We start from the raw sequence: 15,621 nt of genomic DNA, 5'->3' as shown, positions 1-15,621 counted from the left end.
GTGTCTCTTTGTTACTCATTCTGCCTGTGTACCATAGGTGTTTTCCAAGGTTCTTCTCTTTCTCTTATACCCTTTGCCAGGTTCAACCATTTCTGTAACTTAAACAAAAATCATCTCTTCCCAAATGACTTGTAAATATTTACCTCTGTATGGAAACTAAGAGTTATAAATGCAGTTGCCTACTGGACATTTGTCTTCAGATGTCAAATTCAGCATATCCAAAATAGTACAAAATATCTCCTCACCAAAATAAGATTATCCTGCTAACTTACTGCTTCTAGTATCACTTCCATATGTCTGCTTCCTCAAATATGACCCTTATTTGTTGTTTTCCTCCAGTCTGTCATTATAAGATCCTTTCCATTTTTCTTCAGTAATTTCTCTTGGGCCTTAGGTTCTTTACCAAGGATCTAATTAAAAAAAAAAAAAAAACCATTGGAGGAACTCCTTTACTTAAAAAACTATTTTAAGGTGAAAGGCAGCATGAAGTGTTAAAAGAATGTTTAGCTGGGAGATGGAAGACTTGGTTCTAGATATGGCTCTGCGAGTGATTTGGGGCAAGTCCTTTTACTCGTTGGGGCCTTACTTCCTTTATTTTAAAGTGAAGAGGTTGAATTAGTTGATTTTCTATTAAGTCTTCTGTATTATATGTATGTCCTTTCTTTCTCCCCCTGCCCACACCACTTCAATAGTGTCTGCAGGCTCTGGAGTTTTTGCATTCGAACCAGGTCATTCACAGAGACATCAAGAGTGACAATATTCTGTTGGGAATGGATGGCTCTGTCAAGCTAAGTAAGTAGGAGCCTTAGGAATGATAATACTTCTCTCCCTGTGGGGCCCTGTCTCCTGTGAGATGGTCATCATATAATAGTAACCACGACACTCACCAAAGGGTCTTTATTATTTCATGGGATATGAGGGCTGTTTTATATTCTTCTATATTAATCATAGGATATCATTTCATTATTTTTTCATTCATGTATACATTTAACAACAACCACAAAAAACTTGGCTGAATGCTTACTCTGTGCTAGGTCCTGTGATGGGCACTGAGAGTACATTTTCCCTACCTTCTCAATCTAGTATGGAAAACATTTAATAGATAATTAGAAAAAAGGGTTTTGCGTAACTTCTTTCATTCAGTTATTCAGCAAACTTTTATTGAATGTCTAGTACATGCCAGTCCTAGGGATATGAGGACAAGTAAGAAGATATAATCCGTACTCTCAAAGACTTCCTAATTTAAATAAATTTATAATTGCAATATAATGTGAAAACCACGGCAGGTAGAACATTTTGTTCAAAGGTGTAAAGACCAGTAGACCAGAAAAACAGGCTATGTTATGGGTGGATGGGCAGTTTATGGAAGGACTGCTAGCAGCCCTGGGCCTGGGGCATAAAAACAGGGCCATGCTTAGTCATAGGTGACTGGGGTTTAAATCAAGGACTCGTGCCCAAGAAATAAGGCAAGGACCTCGTTGCCATATTTGAGAATATGAGAATGGTTTTTCAAGAACAAAGCAAAACTGGGACAAGCAATCAAGACCAAAATGGGCAGCTTGGACTTTAACACTAAGTCCCCTGGTTTAAGGAGAGATAGGAGGCCAGAGATGGTGTTTCTTATATTCCTCCTATTTCTCTTCAGGGTTCAATAGGAAATAGGCTAGGAGCTAGACATGAAGGTGGCAGTCAAGTGACTTTGGAGAGACAAAGGATAGCAGAGCTGGAAGCCAGGCAGATCTTGTCACCTACGTGTAGGCACACAGTCAACACTTACTGAAGTGAGTGTATATCCTAAATGTATGTTCTTTCTCTTATTTTTCTTTTCTAGCTGATTTTGGATTCTGTGCACAGATAACCCCAGAGCAGAGCAAACGGAGCACCATGGTGGGAACCCCATACTGGATGGCACCAGAGGTTGTGACACGAAAGGCCTATGGGCCCAAGGTTGACATCTGGTCCCTGGGCATCATGGCCATCGAAATGATTGAAGGGGAGCCTCCATACCTCAATGAAAACCCTCTGAGAGTGAGTGTTACCATTCCTATTTCAATTTATTTGGGCTGTTGTCTCTAGTCCCAGGAAATAAGAATCCAGGCTATTCTCTATGGCTTTCAACCTGGAGATCCCTTTTCTGGATACAACTAGTCACTGTTGAACTTAAAATATAAATGGTCAAAGAAAAGGAATATTAGAAGTCACTCATTCATTTATTCAACAACTATCTGAGTCCCTTTCAAGTGCAAGAAACTATTCTAATGAAAATAAAATAAATTAATATGTAGTAACAGATGGTAAATGCTGTGAGAAAAAGCAAAGTAAGGAAGTTAAGAGTAATGGAGGAAGAGGTGTGCTATTTTAGAGCAGAGAGGGAAGTTCTGTCTCGTAAGTTATTTTATTCTGCAGAGTTGGGAAGTCATTAGAGGGTTTTGAGCTGAGGAGTAATGTGATCTGATTTATGTTTTAAACAGATCATTTTGGCCGCTTTTATGGAAAATAGATTGCGAGAGACTGTTGTAATAGTTCAGAGTGGTGGTGTCTTGGTAGGAGTGGAAGTGAGAAGTGGTCAGACTCAGGAAATGTCTTGAAGGACTAGCTGACAGGATGAACTGAATATTAGAGAAAGAGGAATCAGCAATTACTACACGATTTTTGGTCTGAATTGCTGAAAAAATTCAGTTGCCATCTGTTGAAATGGTGAAGACCATACTTAAGTTGGGTAATTAAGAGTTGGTTTTGAATGTGCTGATTTGAAGTGTTAATTAGACATTTAAGTGGAGCTGGGAGTAGAGTTTGGCTTAAGAGTCTGGAGTTCAAGGGTGAGGGGTCAGGACAATAATCATAAATTTATTAGTAGATAATATATAGTTGGTATTTAAAATCAGAGGTAGATGAGATCACTCACCTAGAGAATGAGTACTGTTAAAGAAAAGAGATTTGAGTACTGAGCTCTAGGTTATTCCACTGTTTACAGGTTGGAGGAACTAGCAAAGTAGACCAAGGAATGGCCTTTCTAGTGTGAGAGAACAGAGAAGTATCTTGGAGGTGAAGTGTCCTGGAGATGAATAGAACAGTGTGCTTCCTGAAGGAGGAGGAGGGTAGATTATGTGTCAAATGTGATTGATAGGTTAAGATGAAACTGAGAAATGAACATTGGATTTGCCAATGTAGAGGTTCTTAATGACCTTAACAATCAGTTGTCAGTAGAGAGATGGGGATGAAAGTCTAATTAAATTCATGAAAGTGGAAGAAGAGGACGTTGAGATGGCATGTATAAACAGGTTTTTTTTCTCTTAAAGGAATTTTGCTGGGAAGGGTAACAAAAATGGAACACTCTCTTAAAATGGAGTCAAGGGAGGGTTTTTCTAAAAGATGTCTGTGTGCTAATGGGAATGATTTAGTGGAGAGGAGGAAAATGGTCATGTACAAAAAGGAAGTGACAACTATAGAAGTGATATCCTTAAGTTGATGAGAGGGGTTCGATCAAGTACTGAAGTAAAGGACATTAGATTAGCATGGACAATTTATCCCTTGTAACAGAGCATATCAACACAGATGCAAATAGGTTGGTAATCTTTGTGTGGGCAAATGTGAAATTTATTCTGATTGCTTTTATTTTCTCATTTATTCCCACCTCCCATCTAGTGCAGGAGTTCCCTGTGCACTGTTGCTGGTAGGTGGTCATCTACATGCTCATGTCATCCTTGGATATCTCTGATTATTGGAAATTGCTTCAGTGCACCAAACTGAAACTACCTTCTGTAGTTTCTATTCTTTGGTCCCAGCTTTGCCTCTGACTCCACATGCAACATATTCTTCCCTGCCTTAGAATGGCCTTGCAGAGATTTGAAGATAATAATTGCTGGGATATGTTGGAAACAAGACAGAGTGATCCTAGACACACACACACACACACATATTTTTTTTTTGAGACAGAGTCTCACTCTGTCACCCAGGCTAGAGTGCAATGGTGTGATTTCAGCTCACTGCAACTTCCACCTTCCAGGCTCAAGCGATTATCCTGCCTCAGCCTCCTGAGTAGCTGGGATTACAGGCATCTTCCACCATGCCCAGCTAAGTTTTGTACTTTTAGTAGAGACCAGATTTCGCCATATTGATCAGGTTGGTCTTGATGGTCTCGAACTTCTGACCTCAGGTGATCCACCCACCTCAGCCTCCCAAAGTGCTGGGATTACAGGAGTGAGCCACCACGCCCGGCCCTAGACATATCTTTTTATGTTTCTGTACCTTATTTGTGAAGTGAGGATGATAATTCTTGCCCAGAGTTAATTGTGGCCATTAAATTAGTGCTTATGTAAGTACTCTTTGAATTAAGTGCTGACTGATTGTAAAGATTTGGTCTTACTGTGTTTTTCTTTACCTTTCCCAGGAGATGCTTCATTTAGGGGACCAAGGTGGCAACAGTTTTCACTTATATTTAATATTCCTTTCCTGCTAGAAGAGATCAGTTCTTGGATGACTGAGGTGAAGGCACCAGGAATAATTTCTGCCAGTAGCTGGGCAGATGTTTCAACAGGCTAAATGGATAATAAACCCTTCAGATGTGTAAGCAAGAATAATAATAAAGCCGGGCATAGTGGCTCACATCTGTAATCCCAGTACTTTGGGAGGTTGAGGCAGGCGGATCACTTGAGTCTAGGAGTTCGAGACCAGCCTGGCCAACATGGTGAAACCCTGTCTCTACTAAAAATACAAAAAGTAGCCGAGTGTAGTGGTGGGCACCTGTAATCCCAGCTACTTGCGAGGCTGAGGCAGGAGAATCGCTTGAAGCCAGGAGGTGGAGGTTACAGTGAGCCAAGATCTTGCCACTACACTCCAGCCTGGGCGACAGAGCGAGACTCTGTCTCAAAAAAAAAAAAAAAATAATAATAATAATAATAATAAACCCTTAGGTCTGTAACATATTTCGTAAGTTTACAAAGTACTTTCAAATACACTATCTTATTTTTACAGATATGTGAGATGGGCATTATCATCATCCTTACTTTACAGATAGGGAAGTTGCACATAGTCTCATGGCCTTTAAATGTTCAGCCTGATCCTTAGGTCATACTCTTTCCAGTATATATACACAGCTGCTACTTTGCATCCTAGAGCATAAAGCAGCTGACCATATTTCTAGAATGTGTATATGGAGAACAAGAGAGAGCCTCAGTTGGAGTTCAAGGTGATTCACCATTTTTATTGCCAGGCCTTGTACCTCATTGCCACCAATGGGACCCCAGAACTTCAGAACCCAGAGAAGCTGTCAGCTATCTTCCGGGACTTTCTGAACCGCTGTCTTGAGATGGATGTGGAGAAGAGAGGTTCAGCTAAAGAGCTGCTGCAGGTAACTGTCCCTGTGCAGGGAAGCACCTAATTCAGGGAATCACTAAACCAGGCCTTTTTTACTTCATGTTTGTCTGTAAGGTACTGGATATTATAGAACTAGGCTTCTCTTTTACCATTTCCTACCCTCACTCTGTTCCTACTGCTCTAACTTTTATCCCTGGGGCTTTGCTTATTTATTTTCTTAGCCTCTTTCTTGGCCTGTTAAAACTCTACACATTCTCCTAGGCTCAGTTTACAATCATTTTCTGAGCACCTATTGAGCTTTGCTTGTAGCTTGCTTCCTTCCTTCCTTCCTTCCTTCCTTCCTTCCTTCCTTCCTTCCTTCCTTCCTTCCTTCCTCCCTCCCTCCCTCGCTCCCTCCCTCCCTCCCTCCCATCCTCCCTTCCTCCCTCCCTCCCTTCCTCCCTTCCTCCCTTCCTCCCTCCTTCCTTTTCCTTTCCTTTCTTTCCTTTCTTTCTTTTCTTCTTCCTTTCCCTTTCTTTTCTTTCCTTTTCCTTCCTTTCCCTTTCCTTCCTTCCTTCCTTTCCTTTCCTTTCCTTTCCTTTCCTTTCCTTTCCTTTCCTTTCCTTTCCTTTCCTTTCCTTTCCTTTCCTTTCCTTTCCTCTCCCTCTCCCTCCCCCTCCCCCTCCCCTTTCCCTTCCCCCCTCCCTTACTCTCACCTCCCCACAGGGTCTCACTCTGTCACCCGGGCAGGAGTGTACAATGGTGTGATTTTGTCTCACTGCAGTTTTCCTCTCCTGGGTTCACTCAAGTGATCTTCCCACCTCAGCCTCCCAAGTAGCTGGGACTACAGGTACATGCCACCATACCGGGCTAATTTTTTAAAAAGTTTTTTGTAGAGACGCGGTTTTGCTGTGTTAGCTAGGCTGGTCTCAAATTCCTGGGTTCAAGCGATGTGACCACCTCGGTTTCCCAAAGTGCTGGGACTACAGTTATGAGCCACCATGCCCGGCCTGCTTGTATCTTTCATTAGCACATCCTTTGTTCTGTTTGAATTAGTCTGGCAGAGTTTGTTTGAGTCTTGTTGAGAAATGGCTCTCTGACATCCAAATCTTACGCAAGTTATATTTTTGCTGGGATTAGCTCAAAGGATACATTTTTAGCAAAGGAACATACGTTTATTTTATTTTATTTATGTTTTATTTTTTGAGACAGGATCTCTGTCTGTTGCCCAGGCTGGAGTGCAGTGGTGCAGTCATGGCTCACTGCAGCCCCAGCCTCCCCAGGTTCTGCTGATCCTCCCACTTTAGCCTCCAGAGTAGGTGGGACTACAAGCGTGCACCACCATACCTGCCTAATTTTTATATTTTCTGTAAAGACAGGGTTTTGCCATGTTGCTCAGGCTGGGCTCAAACGATCTGCCCGCTATAGCCTCCCAAAGTGTGGAATTACAGGCATGGCATGAGCCACCATGCCCATCCATGGAACATAAGTTTAGAAGATAATTAGTGAGTATGGCTTTTGGAGTCTATACTTTCTTCACTGGAAATCCTCAGATAATGGCAATGATACTCTACTTGTTGAGAGTGAGATTTTGCCAGTTTGTGGAGAAACCCGGAGTCAGGGGTTTACCAGGCCTTTTATACTCCCACCCCCCTAATCCTGATAATTTTACATGGTTGAAAAAATTGCCTTTAGCAGGCCACGTCATTTGTATTTAACATATTTGTTTCCAGTACAATTTCTTATAACAAGTGTTCTTTTATTGTATTGCCCACTAGTGATTTAATAGTAAGTATCATGTGCAACTTTATGAAGGCATGCACTGTCATTTATTTTCGTATTATAAAGCCCAGGAGTGACAGAGCAGGGCAGGGCAGGGCAGGACCTAGCATACTGCCCTGTGTTAATTATGAATCTTTCCTACTGGATTATAACCTCTATTTTATTAATCCCTGAGTTTCTTGTTTTACCTAGAACCTGACTTAGGATAGGTACTCAAAAAATATTTATTGAATTGAATGAAATTGCTGGAAGAACCTACATTGGAATATCATCCTCTGGAACATATTTATCATCTCTTTGTAATTGAGGTTACTGATTATGGAGTACTGGCCTATTAGATATGAGATCTGGGTTCTGCCAAGTGTAACCCATTAGTCTCTAGTATCTGTTGGGACTAAAAGTCTCTTAGTACAATGTAGGACCCCTTTTGCTGTTCATGAGAGTTGTATTCTGCAAACTGTAGGCACTGGGAAATGTGTAAATACGATATGCTAAGCCTATGATTAGTAAAGATACCATTCTTAATTAAGTACCAAACTATAGTTCTTGAAAGGTTAGTGCCCTCTAAAGTTTTCTTCCTGATACAGTAATATAACTAGTAATAAATGCATTATATTGAATCTTTACCATATTTTAGGCACTAAACACTTTATATATTTAGGCACTAATAAGCACTTTATATATTGTCCTTCACAACAACTCTATGAGTTATAGGTTCTGTTATTCTCATTTTTACAGATGAGGAAACTGAGGTTTCAAGTATTTAGTAACTTTTCCATGATAGCTGATATGTGGCAGATCCAGGATTTCAGCCTGTTTGGCTCCGAAGTGTGTATGCTCTTGGCCACTGCTCTTACAGGCTCAAAGAGTATCACAACTGGAAAGCCCTTAGGGCTCATCTAGTCTGTTTTGTTTATTAGACAGAGAAGGAAACTGAGGCCTTCCAGTTCGGTGTTGGATCATGCTGCTCTCAACTTAGGGGAATTGTAGAAACATGTGATCTGAGAAAGCTGGCTTTTTAACTTGTTCGTGTACATTGTAAATATTGAAAACCATGACTTTGAGAATCGTAAATCATAAAAGCTTCACATCTGTTTCTCCTGTGAGAACACACTTATGGACAGAAATACATAGGATGATATATATTGGAATTCCTATCTTCATGATTTAGCTAGGATCTTTTATTCCTTTCATAGTAATAGTACCTTCTTGTTCTCAGTAGCTCTTTATACTATCTCTGTCCCAACAGAAGTTGAAAAAATTCTCAGCAAAGAATATTGTATATATGTTTCCCTCTCTTTGTGTGTGTGTGTGTGTGTGTACATACATATATACAATATGACTAATCAAGGGAATTAGAAGTATGGCAGAAGAATCAGATATGTTCATGTGAGTTGAATAATTATGCTTAGAGGTCAAATTTGGTTCTCAATTTCCTGGTAGCCAGGGCAGAAAAGGAAATGTGATAGTTCCTATATTTTTTATCAAATAGAAGAAATATCCTACATCTTTAAGACACAAAGCTTTTTTACTACTAAATGTTTAAAAACAAAAAAAAAACAAAAAACACCATTTTTGGTTAAGAGGCTCTGAGAATTACATAAGGAATTGTTAGGCCAGGCATGGTGGCTCATGCCTGTAATCCCAGCACTTTGGGAGGCTGAGGCGGGTGGATCACTTGAGGTCAGGAGTTCGAGACCAGCCTGGACAGTATGGCGAAACCCCGTCTCTACTAAAAATACAAAAATTAGCCAGGCATGGTGGTGGGTGCCTGTAGTCCCAGCTATTCAGGAGGTTGAGGCAGGAGAATTGCTTGAACCCGGGAGGTGGAGGTTGCAGTGAGCTGACACCATACCACTGCACTCCAGCCTGGGCAACAGAGTGAGACTCTGCCTCAAAAAAAAAAAAAAAAAAAAGAAGGGAATTGTTTTCCGTAACAGTTTTACTGAAAATATAGATGCAATTTTCATATATTTTCTCCTAAATAGTCATTAAAGGTTGAAGGTATGGCCCAAAGTACAGCGCAGTGAAAGTAATTTGGGAAAGGACCAAGCTACTGAACTTTTTACTAAATGAATTAGCATTATTGGATTTGAGGATAGAACAATAAATTCCTAGATCAATTCTCCTAAACTGTAGTATTGCAATATACTACTGGGTCATGATCTCTCAATACCTTCCCCAGAGGTAATTATTATTCTGATTATCACCATGGTTTAGGCTTACCTCAGAAGAAATGGAATAAAACAATATGAACTCGCTTGTCTAGCTTCTTTCCCTTAACATGTCTGTGAGATTCAACCCATTGTCAGTGTACCGATTACTTATTTTATTGCTATGTAGTTTTCTGTGTAGTATTATATGAATATAACACTATTCATTTTTCCATTCTCTTGGACATTTGGGTTCTTTCTGGTTATTGGCTATTATAAGCAAATCTTCTATGAACATTTCTGTGTATATCTTTTGGTGGCTATACAAACTCATTTCTTTTGGGAATATACCTAGGATTGTAATTACTAGGGTATAGGTAGATGTATGTTTATCTGTAAGTAGATGCTGCCAAACAGTTTTCCAAAGTGGTCTGTTTTAAGATGTCCTTCAATTCGGGGATGATCGGAAGCTTTCCACATAGCACCCTTTACAAACAAGGATGCCCTTATGTCTTGTAACGCTTACTGGGGAAGAATGGTAAATAGTCATGTGTCTTTTGCTATTTTTCTCCTTTCTAGCATCAATTCCTGAAGATTGCCAAGCCCCTCTCCAGCCTCACTCCACTGATTGCTGCCGCAAAGGAGGCAACAAAGAACAATCACTAAAACCACACCCACCCCAGCCTCATTGTGCCAAGCCTTCTGTGAGATAAATGCACATTTCAGAAATTCCAACTCCTGATGCCCTCTTCTCCTTGCCTTGCTTCTCCCATTTCCTGATCTAGTGCTCTCAAGACTTTGATCCTTGGAAACCATGTGTCCAGCATTGAAGAGAATGGCAACTGAATGACTAATCAGATGATGGCCACTTCTAAATAAGGAATTTCCTTCCAATTCATGGATATGAGGGTGGTTTGATTAAGAGTTTATATGAATAAATGTTTCTAGTCTTCCATACGGCAAAATCCTCACCTCCTTCATAACCATCCCCTTATAATTAATTCTTGACTATATAAATTTATGGTTTGATAATATCAATTTGTAATCAGTTGAGATTTCTTTAGTGCTTGCTTTTCTGTGACTGAACTGCCCAGACACCTCATTGTACTTGAAAACTGGAACAGCTTGGGAATGCCATGGGGTTTGATAATCTGCCAGGGACATGAAGAGGCTCAGCTTCCTGGACCATGACTTTGGCACAGCTGATCCTGACATGGGAGAACAACCACATTTTTCTTTATGTGTGCTTCTAGCAGCTGTTTGGGAGGACCTTGACCCAATAGTGTTCCCATGCTGTTTCTTGTGAAATGCTCTCGGCTATGTAGCAGCTTTTGATTCCCTGCATACCCTAGGCTGCTGCCCCTATCTTGTCCCTTGTTTATAACATTGAGAGGTTTTCTAGGGCACATACTGAGTGAGAGCATTGTTGAGAAGTCAGGGGAAAAAAGGTGACTACTTTTAGAGCAAGGCTGGGCATCAGCACCTGTCCAGCTCTACTTGTGTGATGTTTCAGGAACTCAGCCCCTTTTTCTACCTGGGGTAAGGAGCTGAAAGATTAACTTGGATCTTCTAATGGTCTAAATCTTTTGGTCACAATACAGAGTCTCCAGATTAGAGACTGCATGTTAGTTCTGGATGGATTTGGCGGCCTGACATGATACCCTGCCAGCTGTGAGGGGACCCTGTTTTTAAGATGCATGGCCAAGCTCTCTGCCAATGGAAATGCTTACACTGGGTGTTGGGGATGTTTGCTACCTCCTGCTATTTTTGTGGTTTTGGTTCTCCCACTATGGTAGGACCCCCAGCCAGCATTGTGACTTGTCATGTCAGCCCCATTGACTACCTTCTCATGCTCTGAGGTACTACTGCCTCTGCAGCATAAATTTCTATGTCCGTCAATAAAAGGAGATGAAAGTATTCTATTGGAGTATGCCTTTTTTCTTTTGTTCTCTCTTTCCTTTTCTAATTTTTTATATGAAATAATGAATAGTTTCTTTCTGAACAATTTGAGAGTGGTAAGTTGCAGATAGGATGCCCCTTTACCACTATATACTTGAATGTGTATTCTTTCTTTTTAACACTTTTATGTTAAATATAAATTAAGATAAATGGGCCAAAACCATTTGTATTGTTTAAAGAAGAATTATAAACACACTTGTATCCATCAAATCAAGAAATGGAACACTGATAATAAGAACCTTCTCTATCTTGTCTTTCCCTTTCTCATTATAGCCCCCACCCAAGAGGTAACCACTTGTCTTGACTTTTATTTAAATAACTTTCTTGCTTTTCTCTATACTTTCATCACATTCAGGTGTGTTCCAATACAAGTTGATTTTAGTTCGGCCAGTTTTTGAACTTTAAATAAACATATCATAATAGATACGTTCTTTTGTGCCTGTTATTGTTTCCACTCAAGATTATGTTTTTAAGATATATGTACCTAGTTTGTGTGTAGCTCTAGTTCATTTATTATTCCGGCTGTAAGTACTTGAGAGGAAAGTTTTAACTTGTCCAAGATGAATTCTCTGAGGACTGGCCTTCCAAAGGAGTTGGCTTTCTGCAGAACTCTGTCATAATGGACTACAGCCAACTGCTCAAGGCAGCCATACCTGGTAGAATTCTCAGGTGGCTAATCAGGCCACGGGTCTGTCACATCCTACAGCTACAACCATAAGGCTTGAGCCCCAGCTCCGATCACACCAGAGAAAATGCTACTCAAAGATGGCACAACAGAGCTAGAGGCCAGTGTTCTGTTGTGTGGTTTTACTATTGGATCACAGCACCTAATAACTACTAGAGAAGATGTGGTGCTTCTTAGGTATGCAAAATATAATCCCCATGGCTCAGTGCCTGGAGTCCTTCTCTGGAGTATGATATCTGGGCCCTACTACATTTCTTTGCCCCAGAAGGTGATGGACATTAGAGTTTCCACACTCCGGCTAATGTTCTGTAACCACATGTTTCCACCAATAAAGCAGGCTCTAAAAGGTCTGGAGTGGATACTGCCTTATCAGCTGCCCTTGTCTGCTTCATAATGGCAGCAGTAACTGGGTATTATGGAAACCAACCAAGGAATTAGAGAACCAAGATTCACCTTGGGTGAGAAAATGCCCTCTTGGCACAGGACAGCTGGCCAACCATATTCAAGGACTGGGATTGTGGGTCACTGACCGGTTGCAGAAACAAAACCTGCCAAGCCAAGGAATTTAAGAGTTATATTCCTGAGAATGGAGATCTAGGGGTGGGGGATATCACCCAGGATGGTATTCCAAGGTTGTTTTTAAGAACCTTAGAGTCACCTATGAGGAGACTTCCACTGCAGGAAAGGCTGGACGACTAGCTTTGATTAAGTTCCTGAGAAGCTTAGATTCACTGTGAACCAGAGACTTGAGGTAGAAGTTGGTGATGATCTCTTCAGGGACAGAATTCTGTGGTTACTAATGACCTTGGAGGAAGCTGTCTCCCAGGAGGGGTTCATTGAGAGTAAGGCTGAATCAGTACTGGATGAATTTTAAACTAATCATGTGGAATATGTCCCCTGATGACATGCCCCTTGTGTAAAGAATGGCATATGACCTTACCTGAGCAGAGCCAATCAAATGGGACCTTCCCTGATGTTCCTCCCTTGGCTGTGAGTGAGGAGCAGCTTGAGATGTCAGTGTTACTAAGGTGTTGCTCTTTCCTAAAAAGCAAAGATTAGGAAGGCCTAAAGAGGTGGTCTATGTGAGATGCAAAAAAGATATCTAGTACAGTAGTCCCCACTTAGCCGCTGCTTCACTTTCCGTGGTTTTAGTAACCCACAGAACAATAAGATACTTGGAGAGAGAGAGAGACCACATTCACATACGTTTTATTACAATGTATTGTTATAACTGTTCTATTTTATTACTCTTGTTCATCTCTTACTGTGCCTAATATGTTAACCTTTATTATAGGTCTATGTATAGGAAAAAAAAAAAAACATAGTATATACAGGGTTTGGTACTATCCATGGTTTTAGACACCCATTGGAGGTCTTGAACATATCTCCTGCAGATAAGGGGGGGCTACTGTGTAAGGTATTGGCTTATGTGATTACAGAGACTAACTCTTGGGATCTGCTCCACAAGCTTGAGACCCAGCAAAGTTGGTGGCATAGTTTGAAGGCCGGAGAGCCAGGGAGCCAATGGTGTAGACTCCAGTCTGAGTCTGAAGGACTGAGGACAGGAGCTGTGAGGGCAGGAGAAGATCAATGTCTCAACTCAAAACAGGCAGACAGCAAATTCAACCTTCCTTTTGCCTTTTTGTTCCATTCAGTCCATCAGCAGAAGGGATGATGCCCTTTTATGCTGGGGCGTGCCACCAGCTTTCCTCAGTCCACCAAATCAAGTGCACCCCTCTTCTGAACATACCTTCACAGACACAGCCAGAAGTAACAGTTAACTAGCCATCTGGGCATCCCATGTCCCAGTCAAGTTGACTCATAAAATTGTCACCCTTCAGGGCCGGGCGTGGTGGCTGATGCCTGTAATCCGAGCACTTTGGGAGGCTGAGGCAAGAGGATCACAAGGTTAGGAGTTTCAGACCAGCCTGGCCAACATAGTGAAACCCTGTCTCTACTAAAAATACAAAAAAAAAATTAGCTGGGCATGGTGGCAGGCACCTGTAATCCCAGCTACTTGGGAGGCTGAGGTTGGAGAATCGCTTGAACCCTGAAGGCAGAGGTTGTAGTGAGCCGAGATCACGCCACTGCACTCCAGCCCAGGCGATGGTGTGAGAATCCGTCTCAAAAAAAAAAAAATTGTCACCCTTTTTAACCACAATTTTAGGTAAAAGAGATATCCCTTAGGGGAGACCAACTATGTTGACAGCTTTTTTTTTTTTTTTCTTCTTTTCGAGGTCAGGATCTCACTCTGTTGCTCAGGCTGGAGTGCAGTGGTGGGATCTCAGCTCACTGCATCCTCCACCTCCTGGGCTCAAGTGATACTCCCACCTCAGCCCTGCAAGTAGCTGGGACTACAAGTATTAGCTATCACACCCAGCTGATTTTATTTTATTTTATTTATGATTATTATGATTTTTTTTTTGTAGAGACAGGATTTCACCATGTTGCCCATACTGATCTCAAACTCCTGAGCTCAAGTGATCCAGCCACCTTGGCCTCCCAAAGTGCTAGGATTACGGACATAAACCACACACCCGGCCTGAGCTGACGGCTCTTATGCTATGGGGTAATGGCTTTTAGATCAAGGGGTCAAAAGTGATGAGACTGGTGACCCCCAATGTTGTTTTATTGGGGAAAAAATCCCAAAAGGTACAGGAGTGCCTCCATGCAGTTGCTGAAAGAACAGGTAACAATTAGACTGACAGTTTATGGGTGAGATATAGAGAATGCTAGCTGATGGTATAGCCCATCCAGGAGACAGGAGTGATGAGAACCCAAAGATTGCACCCTGATTTTAAGACTGTGATGGTAAACTGGTAAGTTTGATGAGGACTAAGGAATCATTAATGATCACCCCTCTGGATTCGTAGAGTTGTCTGATTCATTAGGTGTTAAGACAGAAGCATTGGTTGTCCTGTGAACTTTCCAACACAATTTAGGCTCTGTAGGAATGACTGTTTACTACTAGGATGTCTAGATATCCATTCAGACAGTGGATCATGCCCAGGCATCCTAACACAACACATTCCTATATATTTTACTGCCTGCAGAGTATGAAGGCAAGAGAACCCTGAAACTCTATTCATAGACACTTGCAGCTTGTCTAATTCTATATGTCTTGAATACATTTATTGCCTGCATTAGTTTTCTATTGCTACATAACAAATTACCATAAACTTTGTGGCTTAAAACAACACAGATTATCTGATAGTTTCTATAAGTCAGAAGCCTGCACAGCATGACTGAATTTTCTGCTCAGGGCCTCATCAAACTGAATGAAATCCCCCAGGTGTTGGTTCAGGCTGTGGTTCATGTGGAGCTGGGAGTCTTCTTCCAGGCTCACTGGTTGGTTGTAGAATTCATTTCCTTATAGATGTAGGACTAAGGTCTTATTTTCATGCTAGCTGTCAGCTGGGGACCACTCAGCTCCTAGAGGATGCCTGCAGTTTCTTGCCACATGGCTCCCATAGGTAACTCACAAAATACATGTTTGTTTTCTTCCAGGTCAGCTAAAATATATCTCTCTGACTTTGCTTCTGCAACTAGCCAGAGAAAACTTTTTTTTTTCTCCAAGCCCTTTAATATTCACTTAAACAGTTGAGGCACAAGCAGTAATAAAACTACATTTTTTTTTTGAGAGAGTCTTGCTCTGTTGCCCAGGCTGGAGTGCAGTGGCACGATCTCCGCTCGCTGCAAGCTCCGCCTCCTGGGTTCACACCATTCTCCTTCCTTAGCCTCCCGAGT

At 41.4% G+C, this 15,621-nt stretch overlaps 1 protein-coding gene across 50 annotated transcripts in view; it reads left to right on the top strand.

Moving 5' to 3' along the window:
* PAK1 (p21 (RAC1) activated kinase 1) overlaps positions 1 to 11,147 on the top strand; it is a 149,189-nt gene extending 138,042 nt beyond the window's left edge. For 30 of the 50 annotated variants that reach the window (XM_077963965.1, XM_077963982.1, XM_077963967.1 and 27 more), the window contains 4 exons: positions 693 to 792; positions 1,832 to 2,028; positions 5,213 to 5,350; positions 9,810 to 11,147. In XM_077963965.1, the coding sequence (XP_077820091.1) occupies positions 693 to 792; positions 1,832 to 2,028; positions 5,213 to 5,350; positions 9,810 to 9,896 (522 nt within the window). In that variant the 3' untranslated portion in view covers positions 9,897 to 11,147. Of the gene's footprint in view, positions 1 to 692; positions 793 to 1,831; positions 2,029 to 5,212; positions 5,351 to 6,079; positions 6,146 to 9,809 lie in introns of all 50 variants that reach the window. The other 20 variants (XM_077963992.1, XM_028833854.2, XM_077963974.1 and 17 more) reach the window with 3 other exon arrangements.
* The last annotated feature ends 4,474 nt before the right edge of the window (positions 11,148 to 15,621 follow it).

The sequence above is a fragment of the Macaca mulatta genome, chromosome 14, assembly GCF_049350105.2.
Source record: "Macaca mulatta isolate MMU2019108-1 chromosome 14, T2T-MMU8v2.0, whole genome shotgun sequence".
NCBI lineage: Eukaryota > Metazoa > Chordata > Mammalia > Primates > Cercopithecidae > Macaca > Macaca mulatta.
This window is presented reverse-complemented; position numbering and strand designations above follow the sequence as displayed.